Source organism: Terrapene carolina, unplaced genomic scaffold (genome assembly GCF_002925995.2).
Source record: "Terrapene carolina triunguis isolate 2854851 unplaced genomic scaffold, T_m_triunguis-2.0 Scaffold67, whole genome shotgun sequence".
NCBI lineage: Eukaryota > Metazoa > Chordata > Testudines > Emydidae > Terrapene > Terrapene triunguis.
The window spans coordinates 39,777,278-39,789,125 of NW_020664418.1; the positions used below are offsets into that span (position 1 = coordinate 39,777,278).

The 11,848-nt window shown below is 41.9% G+C and overlaps 1 protein-coding gene across 1 annotated transcript in view; it reads right to left on the reverse strand.

Moving 5' to 3' along the window:
- Positions 1–557: 557 nt before the first annotated feature.
- LOC113406081 (A-kinase anchor protein 13-like) overlaps positions 558–11,848 on the reverse strand; it is a 94,237-nt gene continuing 82,946 nt past the window's right edge. The window contains exon 5 of the mRNA XM_029910785.1: positions 558–865. Within this exon, the coding sequence (XP_029766645.1) occupies positions 558–865 (308 nt within the window). The remainder of the gene's footprint in view (positions 866–11,848) is intronic.

The following is an 11,848-nucleotide window of genomic DNA, read 5'->3' on the forward strand; positions in this document are numbered from 1 at the left end:
TTCCTACATACCATGTTCCACTTTCTTATTATTCTCTGAACAGCGGAGCACAGCATGGAATATGCCTTGCACCCTGCATGCTGCTAGCTAGCCAGAGGATCATACCAGGGTACCAGTTACACTGAGTACTCCCAGGAGTATGTTTTAACAGGACTTTGGACCAGGCTTGATATTTATGTATAAGCCTTCCAGTCATCACTGTAATACTGGTACACACGCTCCCCATATAAAAAAAGAACTCTCCGCGCATGATATTAAAACACTGGATCACTGAAGCCCATTTGTGCTCTTTTATTACAAAGGAGGTAGAGAAAAGCACTAGACTGTGTGCCAAGAAAAGAAGACACGACCCTGCTCCAAACTCTGTGGATATGCATGGGGTGTTGGGGAAAGTTGCACCAGGGCATCTTCAGCCTGGCTAAAGCTCAAAGCACAGGTCCTTGATCTATCTGCTGGAGAATCTCCTCACACATCAGAGGAACTCTCCACAACAGAAACATTGCAACACATGCAGTGATCCTCTCTCTCTCATACATACACACATTACTCAGTTGCTACTAGTTCTCACCATTAAGCGTCTGGTCTGTTCCCAACACATTCCATTCTGCTGGCAGTTTCAGATGCCGAAATGCCAAAACCACTTTCTCATCCAGAAAATCCACATCCCCAGAGGGAGGCCTTGACCGGTCCAGGAATCTTGTGAAGTTCAGTGCTTGCTGGTTTCCAGCGCAGGTTGCTAGGAACTGAGCTGCATCATAGGCCTCATCCTGAATGAACTGAAAACTTTCCTCTGCCACCACTAGAACAGGAAGCCCTTCCTTGGCAGCGCAAAGTGCCACCTTCACTGTCTCACAGCAGTCATGGCCTGTAAAATAAAACCAAGAAAATGAACATAATTGTAATGGAGAAGAGAAATGACTAAGCTAAAGCAACATGGGTCTGGACATTGATCACCCCATTAGTATATACACACCCGCACGTGGCGTCCCTTTACACATTATTTTTTGCGTATAAAGGAAAACACCGTATGGCAAAAAGTTCTCAGTGATGCCTCCTGCATGAGAACCCACTCACTCTCTTATCTAGTGATCACATTACAGCCTTCTTGTTCGTGGGCTAACTTCAGCCACCAAGAGACAAATTCAGGACTGCTAATTGACTCAGGGGAAGGTTTTCAGAATCAAAAAGGGGAGTAAGGCTCTTCACTCTCATTGAAAGTCAAGAGGAGTGTGACACTTAACTCCCATTTGGCCTTTGAAAATCTCCCCCTTAGTTCATAGAGCCATATTTTAAAGAATACTGTGAGACCATGGCAGCTCATCAGAAATAAAGCACAGGTGTCAGCATTCGGAGCACCTTGCCAGTGAAGACAATGAACTAATTGCACTTAGGCAACCAAAAAGCAACAATTAATACTGGAACATAACATGCTTCAGACATGTTCTATGTGTGCGGTTACACCTCTTTTGTTCAACGCTGCACCTGCCATTTGGATTTGATTTCACATGACAGAACTAAGCTTGCTGCATTCCAGAGAACAGGGAAATTGCTGCTTTTCATATTTTCCAAAAAAGAGAGTGAGAGAAGCTTATTTTCACAGCTCTGCTGACTTTTCATTTACTTATTTTAATGAAAGGCCAGTGCAACAGGGCAGCAGTTCCCTAGACCCAGAAAATGCAAGATAAACTCCCCTGCAATTTAAAAGGTGGGGGAAAAAAATCTCATCTTTTTAGCATGACCGACACTTAAAATTGTCTGACAAGCCCCTTTAATAATAAGGTTTATGTTTCAAGTTCAATGTTCTCCGCAGTCTCGGTCTCTCGCTCCAATGGTAGACTGACGTCATTGCTGCTTTTGCCAGAACAAGCACAGACCCTTCACTAATTACTGGAAAAGCTGCTCTCTCTACCCATGACCTCAGCATCTTACTACGTTGATCAAACCCTGTTTATTTATTTATTTTATCAAATAAAAGAGATGACGGATTTTTCACAATTGGGCTTGAACATTTCATTTTCCCACAGACATGGATGATGAGTGGGTAGCCTTCCCTTGTGTTTGGGAGTGGGTCTCAGTAATCACTTTTATTTATAAAGAAAAAAAGTTTCTAGCCCTTATGGTCAGGAAGAAAACCTTCCAGATATAACCAAATGCAGGTTTGTCTTCCCAGTCTGAAGACAGATTGCTCCAATGCCTCTGCTGTTGCTCCTTGATTTGTCAAGCATCAGCCAAATAGTCAGTTTCAGTAAAAAGGTCAGTTTCATCAGTGCTATTCAGGACTCTGTAGTCAGCAAATTGTCAAGTATCAGGTTAATGTCATGCTGCTTCCAGAGAAAAACATGTGCAACGAGGCAGGCAACAGAGGCTTCCACAGGAGAGGACACACAAAAACAGAGGCTAGGGGAGAAAGAGTAGCGGAGACCTCTCCCTGCAACCTGGAGGCTCTGGAATTAGCAGATGAAACACAAAACTCCTTCTCCCTTCCAGCAGCTAGAATGGAGTGGAGATTCAAATTTATCCAACACCTACTGATGTGAAAGATGAAGCAGTGGGTGTGGCAGAACCAGTGCTAAAATTGCTTAACTGCAAGAGAAGACAAAACCAATTTCGACACCATTTCTGAAACCTGTGGCTGAGCTCTGCTCAGAGCCAGGTCTGGAACCTGGTTTCTGAAATGATGCAAATTCTGGATTTGCAGTTTAACCATCCTTGCCACTAGTCTATGACACTTGTTGTCTGCAATAAGTACATTACTAATATAGACAAGTCTCCCACTCTGCCTTTCATTTATTCCTCGGGCTGCAGGCTTAGCCCTCTGGTAAGCTTTTCAATCCCTATTACCCCAAAATATTGATACAATGTACATAATACAGTAATGACATGGCATCATCCCATGGAAACCAGCTCAGGTGCTGCACGCTTTCTGTTTTCACCAACACAGACACTGTTCGCAACCTGCGGTGGCTGTTTACTAGGCTGTAAGGTTAAAAATAATTCATAATGAAAGACTCTCCATGACATACAGGACAAGTATGGCTTTTGCTGCTGCTATTTTTTAAACTCTAATTTTCTCTTTATTTCCAGAAGCGTCTCATCTGCAAAATGTGCCTATAATACCCCTGTGATGCTGACAGGCCAGCTCAGGTCAGAGCAATAGGTCAATTCACTTGTGTGAGAATATCAAAGAAATGTTACGTGTACTAATTCACTCACGTTTTAATTTAGTTCAAAGGAAATGTGAATGCTATTGCCTTCACTTATCTATTACTTGCTGATTACTATCGCATTACATCATTATGTATACCTTGTAATTGGATAATCTAGACCAAAGTGTGTGTGAGTGCTAAGATGAGATGATGTTTGAGTGTAAACTGCATGAAAACTAATGAAATGTTACTTGTATTGTTTTCACTTATCTATCCCAATTAGAATTGAATTTTGTACATCACTGTAACTAAATTACTTGTGAATACAATAGAAGCAAAATGCTAACTTCAAAGCAAGGGCTGTTGTGTTCAAGAATGGAAATTCACAAACTAAGTTTTACAATTGCTACTCATCAAAACCCACGTGGGTGAAGACACTGGTCAGATTGTCTTCTGAGAGCTGGATCTATAAATACTTGTCTAAGGGAATGATCCTGCATCTCTGAACTTTTTGGACACTCACAGGAAAGCATTCCAGACGCAAGACAAATCCCCCAAGTTACTTTGTGTAACCAAGAGAGACTTATGAAAACTAGCAGATTACTACATCTCTGATATCATTTTGGACTTACAAATTTTGACTCACCTGTTAATGTATTTTACCTGATTTAACCTCTCAATAATTCATTTATTTTTCTTACCCAATAAACCTTTAGTTCATTTACTAGAGAAATCGGCTGCTTGCTTTTGAGATCGAGAGTATCCACTGATGTGGGGTAAGCGACCAATCCTTTGGGATTGGGAGTAACCTGAAGTGGTGTGATTTTTTATTTTAATAACTTTTATCACTAAGTTCAGTTTGTCTGCATGGCAAGACAGGTGGGAGAGTCTAAGGGGACCGTCTGACTCCATGTAATACTGGTATAGTAATCCAGGAGTGCATATTTGTTATTGGCTTGGTGAAATCTAATTATAAAATATACCACCAGTTTGGGGTGTCTGCCCTATTTTCTGACAGTCTGATCTGAGATTGGCACTCAGATAGTTGTGAGCCTCTCCAGACAGTGTGACAACCCCTACTCTAACAGCCTGCCGTCACTCAGAATTCAGTCTGAACTCCCCCAAGCAACGCCAAGTAATAGTTAAGGGAGTGAGGTAATGCACGGACAAATAGTTCAGGTCATTCACTTCTTACAATTCCTCTGCCTATCTGACACTAGTACAGGCTTTTCAGTTAGGAGAGTTGCAAGAGAAATCCCAGGTGTGATATTTGGACTCCCGTTGTCAGATAAACTGGCACTGCACTCATGTTCTCATAGCAGACATCCATTAGCGATGCTGAACTGAGTTCCCATGAACAGAACACAGAGAGAGAGAGAGAGCCCAAACATCAGAGTTTCTGCACCCAATTTAAAGCAAAACCAGATGGGTGTTCAGTGCAGTGTACTGCAAACACTTTATGCACTGATCTGCAGACAGTAAAGGTCTCTCAGAACTCACACATAAAATAGCCAGTACAGCTTTCAGAGAAGGGAAGTGACAATTCATTTATATCTAATGGGATCAACCATGTGTTCTGCTAACTTAAGGGGCATGTTCTCCTAAAGGGTAACCGTATTCTATCCCCTCCAATGCTCTGATGTTCTCCTTCCCTCCATCTGACAAAACATCAGATTCAGGGGTGAGTGTCTGGGACAGGTTCTGACTTTGGCAATCAGTTCAAAAGAAAGAGGAGCAATTAAGTAACAAGCATGACAAATGCTAAGATTGCTCAAGAGGACCCTGCCCCCTGCTTTGAAATGTCTTCAGGAATGGTGCGTGCGAGTATGCTTCAAAACATGAATGCACACATACAGCCTTCTGAAGGGACCGTCTCCAGTGGGGTAACATTTCTCTCAGCTTCAAAGAGCCCCTTACAATAATATCTGGACTGCAACAACTCCTTCCCCAGAGCATGTCAAATAGCATTAGAAATGTTAGCTGAGTTTCCCAACATTTCTATGAAATAAGTGATAGTTAATGCGATTATGCTCATTTTACAGGTTGCAGAGCAAGGTTAAGTGATTTGCCCAAGATCAAACAATCAGTGACACTGATGGCATACTCAATTACTCCTGGTCACCTGTTCCCTGCTCTAACGACTACGTTGCAGGGATTTCCTTTACGTATGATAAGTACCAACTCATTTACTCTGAAAAACACAAACATGCTTGGTGTATGGAACAGTTCCCCTATGCTTACTACCGGGAATACTTACAACACTGCAGCCAGTCATTTGGTTATCTGAGGCACCCAGGGCCGGCTCCAGGCACCAGCAAAGGAAGCAGGTGCTTGGGGCAGCCAATGGAAAGGGGGGGCACATCCGGGTCTTCGGCGGCGGGTCCCTCAGTACCTCTCAGAGCGAAGGACTCACCGCCAAATTGCTGCCGAAGAATGAAGCGGCGCGGTAGAGCTGCTGCCAAAGTGCCACCGATCGCGGCTTTATCTTTTTTTTCCCCCCCCGCTTCGCCGCTTGGGGCGGCAAAAAAGCTGGAGCCGGCCCTGGAGGCACCATCTCAAAGCAGTCTCTCTCAATCTTTTCAGGTTCATCATCAACATCCAGCATGCATAGACTACTGAGGACCATTGTGCCAGCCAGAATGACCACAGCTGATGGCATCGCACCAGGCATTGTATACTGAAGTTCCCAAATCTGAGTCAATACCGCAAATCCAAGAATCAATGGGGTAGCCCAGTGAGCAGTGCCAGGTAGGGTCAGGGCATGTACCCCTTTGCTCATCAATGGAGAGTTTGAGAGCACAGTGTGCCAGGGTGTTTTTGTCCATCCTGGTGACATGGCCAAAATGCATGCAATATGGCTTTTGAATATAGTGAGCAATTGAAGGAAGGCCAGATCTCTGTGAAATGTCATAATTTTGCAGAGATCTGGCTCTCCTTTCAGGTTGACAACTGTCACAGATCAGGAAAACTGTACCTGTATTCATTCCTCCTCCATGGCTCATCACCGGCACCTACTTTTAGGCCAGCCATTACCTTTCTTGGGCAGAAACCTGTATCTCTCCCCGTCCTGACTGTTGTTTTTCTCAGACTACATTGTGATATTCCCAGCAAACGAGACTTCCTAAACAAGCTAGCATCTGCACTTCGGTTCTCTCTGATGGGTTATGAACAGCATAATTGAAAGCAGTTATAAATTAATGCACAGACCCTTATAAGCAAGCACATTTATTCTTAAGGTGAAAGCAATACAGAGAAAACATAAAAACAAAAAAAGATCCTACATGCATTCTAGACGTTTACCAGATGTCATCCATCACTCTTACAGGGCCTCAGTAGGTCAAAGTCCTTCCAATCCTTCCCGGGAAGGATTGGGGTCCCCCTTGGACACACGGTTCTGACCATTTGCTGGATGTGAAACGTAGCCCTGCGACAGTTTAAACTAAGACTATTTATCCAGAAGTCCTTTCTTTGTCTGTTGGTCTCTGGAGAATCCAGTTTGAACAACTATATGCCTCTAGATGGTGGAACTTCTCTGGAGGTATCACAACCTGAGTCAATTAACCTAATCTTAGTTCCTGGAAGACCTGTGGTCATCCTTCCCCATGGAATTACATACAATTCCTGACCCCAACGATACATAAACTTAACACTGTAAGATCTCCAGGAAATTGCAATATCAGCCACAACAACTCCTTATTGGAAATCAAAAAACTTCACGACTCCCATTCACTTTTTACTCTTACTGCTTTATTAAAGTATCAGTAACAACAACAATACGCCTATATAATTTGAGTGTGTTTCAAGAGGTCAAGAATACTTGTCCTTGAAGGGAAAGGGTGGGCAGGGAGTGGAAGAGAGTGCATTTAATTGTAGTAAAATGTTCAATGTCTTGTGACCCCTTGATTGCCTTTCATGTCACCCTGGGGAGTCATGACCTAAGGGTTGAGAAACAATGGTCTAAGGCAAACGATAAATCGTTAAGCATGACCACTGTATAAAACCAAATAATAGTCTAATGGGAATTTTAGCTGCGCTGCCAATGACACCAGCCTTCATACCACATTTGCCCACTACTTTCGCAAACGTTTTTGTGCTTTCCTCCCTGCTATTCCTCTGCTTGGAACACCTTTCCCACTTCGAACCATCAACACACATTTATGACACAATATCCACATGACGTTAGCCAATGAACACACTTATTAACCCTGTGAAAACTCATATACACCAAGCATTACTCCATCAGACCATCCAATAGCTCTTGCTGAGTTACCATATTGTCCCTCTCACATTTCTCTCTCCCCTGTCTCAATTAGGATTGATTTAGTCTGTGCACTCCTCAGGGCAGCAAGAAGGTCTGCCTTCTCTTTTGAGAGGTACCAAGCACAACACTGGGCACATTATAAATACATTAACAGATTGAAAAGCAGTTTTATTTATCGGTGCACCTGGGGTATTACTGAATTTGAGCTATGGCAAACTTCTACACATTGCCCTCTCTTTCTGAGCAAATTACAAAATCCACAATATTAAGAGCATATAAAGTGAAACTAGAAACAACTTTTCATCAACTTTACCTATCCACGAACTACCCTAACAACTTGAACTCTGCCCACCGTCAGTTCAGTGTGGATTGGTACATTTCTTCCCAAGATTCCATACCAAAATCTGTGTTAAGAGACGGTCAGCGCTGATAAGAAACCAATGTTTGCCCAGGAGCAGGCAAACGTTAAAAACATTTTTAGAAAGTGAAATGCCATCCATTTTTCAGTCTCATAACTAAATTGGCTTCTCTGATTAACCTCCAGCTTTTTTAAAAAAAACGGCTTCTCTGGGCAGGGACTCAACATGAAAAAATGTATGCAGAAAGCAGGTTTTTTTGTTTAAAACAGAAATTGGAAGTGAAGCCAAAAGTGAGCTTACAATGGAAACGGTCCTACAATGTAAACTATGGAGTCTTTATTGCAACTCCTTTATACAGGTAAATTGTCAGAATGGTAAAACTTTATCCCCCACACTTTAAAAAGGCATGTCTGATCTATATAGAATCACAGAAGATTAGGGTTGGAAGAGACCTCAGGAGGTCATCTAGTCCAACCCCCTGCTCAAAGCAGGACCAACCACAACTAAATCACCCCAGCCAGGGCTTTGTCAAGCCGGGCCTTAAAAACCTCTAAGGAAAGAGATTCCACCACCTCCCTAGGTAACCCATTCCAGTGCTTCACCACCCTCCTAGAGAAATAGTTTTTCCTAATATCCAACCTAAACCTCCCCCACTGCAACTTGAGACCATTACTCCTTGTTCTATACTAGCTGTAGTGCTGCATTACACTCTCCTAGCTAGAAGCTGAATTTGCTTCAGGCAACAGCACGATATATAAACACAAAAAATTAAAATTAACACAGGCTTCTCGTCCACCTGCACTTATGCACGCAGAACTGAAGAAAACTGACAAAACTGCCTTTTATTTTTTTCTGTGGAGACACCCTGTGAGATAATACACAGAAAAAATATGGAAACCTGGAAGTTACAAAGAGTTAACTGCTAATGATTAACTTACAATATACAACCAAGTTGGGTCTAATTTATACCAGTACCATAAATGTGCTTGACTAAAACTGAGGGTGTGTTTAAAAGGGTGGTATCATTTCCTGCAGGCTCCTTATCATTAAACAAAGCATACATGGAGACAAAACACTGTTGTAGCTAAACAAAGCCAATGAATGCCTTAAAACATGACTTCACTTCCTACCCAGCTGAAAGTGGAAATCCTGTCCAAGCCTCCTATTTTGAGGATTCATATTTAATACACCAAACAATAGGTTCTTGGCCTCGGCAGCTATTTAAAGTTACATTGGAAGAGCATGCTAGGTTTGCTGTAGTAGGTGACTCGGGATTCCTGTGCTAATTGTATCCTCTATCATGACTCTGTCATGGTGACTTGAACTGCAGTGTAGGGGAAGCTTCCACTGCTGCTGCGCAATGTGCTTCTCCTAGCCTATAGCACCTTCAGCCTCCTTGTCTGCCTCCTTGTCTCCAATGCCAGTGGGCTGTGCCTGTGTGGGATAAGGCGGGGCACCTCCCAAACTATAGTATTGTACTGTACTGTACGGCAAAAAATTTTTCCCTGGAACCTAATCCCCCCATTTACATTCATTCTTATGGGGAAATTGGATTCGCTTAACATCGTTTCACTTAAAGTCACATTTTTCAGGAACATAACTACAACGTTAAGTGAGGAGTTACTGTACTGCTAACAGATAAAGGAGTTCTTTTGCTCAAGGAGTTTAGCACTCTGCTTTTGAAATTTAAGGGCCCTGTGTGTGATTTAGTGTGTGCACATGAGATACCCACTGTTTGCCACACATGGATTTACTACAGGCTGAAATAAATAGATATTGCAACAACAATGGAGAGAGGCCACATTCAAAGTTTTAAACCTTCAACACTGAAATCTATTTCCTAGCCAAAATCTTTCCACCTCTTCCATACACACTCAGTGGCTTGTTAATGTAGGGTTGTCATAAAATCTATGGCACTATATACCTTCCAAACTCTCTATACAGTATTCACCAGTTTTTTCCTATGACGTATGTCATTTAGCTGGCTTCATCTCCTTTTAATAAGTCTGCATAATGCACCAAAGATATACTGCAGCCTCTGTGGTATAAACTGTTTTTGGTTATATCATCTGTCTCTATTTTAGCTTTGTAGAGATTTCATTGTTAAGAATATTTTAAAACAAGTCCACATGACTATTATTGCCAAGTGATCATTTGTTACATAACTTGTTTACTCTTTTGGTCTTCCAGAACAAAGATTATTTAATAAAATCGAGAGGGCAGCCTTTTCTATTAACAGTAGTTTCCTAGGTTGGAAACATATTCATTGGTGGAGGAGAATAAGCATGAACATACATTTAAAAAAATGCAAAATCAAGTATATATTTTAAATGAAGATATTCATTTAATAGCAATTTATTTCACTTTAAACAGCAGCTGTCAAGTAGAAAAAAATCCTAAAATTAAAGGAATTACAAAAAATTTAGTCAGAACCTCCCCATATGAACATAATTAAGGAAAATATAGTGAACAACATTAAAAAGTCAACATTTTCTGAAAGTTATGGAACCATGCAGTAGTAATGGAAATACGTAGAAATATTGTAAGAGGAAATAATTGGGGTATCCCAAATGCATGGTAACTTTTGGCAAATGGCAACTACCACAAAGAGACACACATGATGCTTAAGAGCCTAATTCTGCTCCCACTGAAACCAGTGCAAAACTTCCATTGACTTCAGCGTTACAGGAGTAGACCCTAATCAATTAGATACTTCACACAGGACAACTTCTGAAAATGATAAAACACTATAGTGAACATGGAGTCAATGGTATGGCATATAATCGCCTTCTTTATCGTTTTAATGACATGGTTCACCAACATGACATTTCTTACCCTACCAGTATGTTAAGAGTGAAGTTTTGTTTGCCTGCAGCCAACTAGTGTTACTGCAACAGAACAATTAAGGGCCTGTTCCTACTCTCATTTAAGTCCTAACTTCCTAAACTACAGTTAAAAGGAAAGAGAGAGAAATGAAGCCTTAGACAGATTAATAGGAATGTTAAATCATGTAACCCACTTAAAATGAGCTTGCACGTAGCAGTTCAAGGCCCAGTGGGTAAATCCCCACCTCACAAACTTACACAATGGGCACTTACTGGGACTTAGGAGACTCAGGTTCAATTTCCTGTTCCACCACAAACTTCCTGCGTGACTTTGTGCAACTCACTTAGCCTCTCTGTGATGCAGTTCGCCATCTGTAAAACGGGGAGACTAGCACTTTCCTATTTCACAGGAGTGTTGTGAGGACAAATGCATTGAAACCTGTGGGGCTCTCAGATACTATGGAAATGAAGACTATATAAGAACCTAAGATAAATAAACATCACCACAAAGTACCAGACAAGATGTGAAGCTCCAACTACTCTGCAGCATCAGCATTTACTTCTGGCACAAAGGAAAACATTTCAAATGATGGGTTATAAATATGAGCTCAACTAGGAAAACAAAAAGCCAGCAGTTTGGTGAAATGCTTCATTTTAGAATGCAAAAGGAAAGCAGTAACACAAACAAAATAAATGTTCAGTTTAACAAAATGGTTTAACTGCATTATACCACTTAATGCGTCCGCAGGTTGGTAAAAATGCTGCTGAAAGCATGTAAGACATCATGAACTGAACAGTTTTCATGACTCTTTAGTTCAGTGGTTCACAAACTGAGACCACTGCTTGTGTAGGGAAAGCCCCTGGCGGGCCGGGCCGGTTTGTTTACCTGCCAGGGCCGCAGGTTCAGCTTCTGCTTTAGTTCATAGGAGCATTAGATCCACCCACAATTCTGTTCCACTAATAGGGGAGCTTCAGCAATAATCATCTCATCTTCCAATAAGGGACTAAGGCCTAGTCTACACTGCCACTTACAGTGCTGAAACTTTCTTCGCTCAGGAGTGTGGGAAAAAACCAAACAAACATGAGCGATGCACGTTTCAGCACTGTAAAGTGGCAGTGTAGATAGTGCTGCTGCGCTCCCAGAGCTTGTAGCTATTCCCCTGGTTTATTACAGTGCTGGGAGAGCTCTCTCCCAGCGCTGGAGCCGCGACTACACAGCCACGTTAAAGCGCTGTCAGCAGTGTAGACATACCCTTA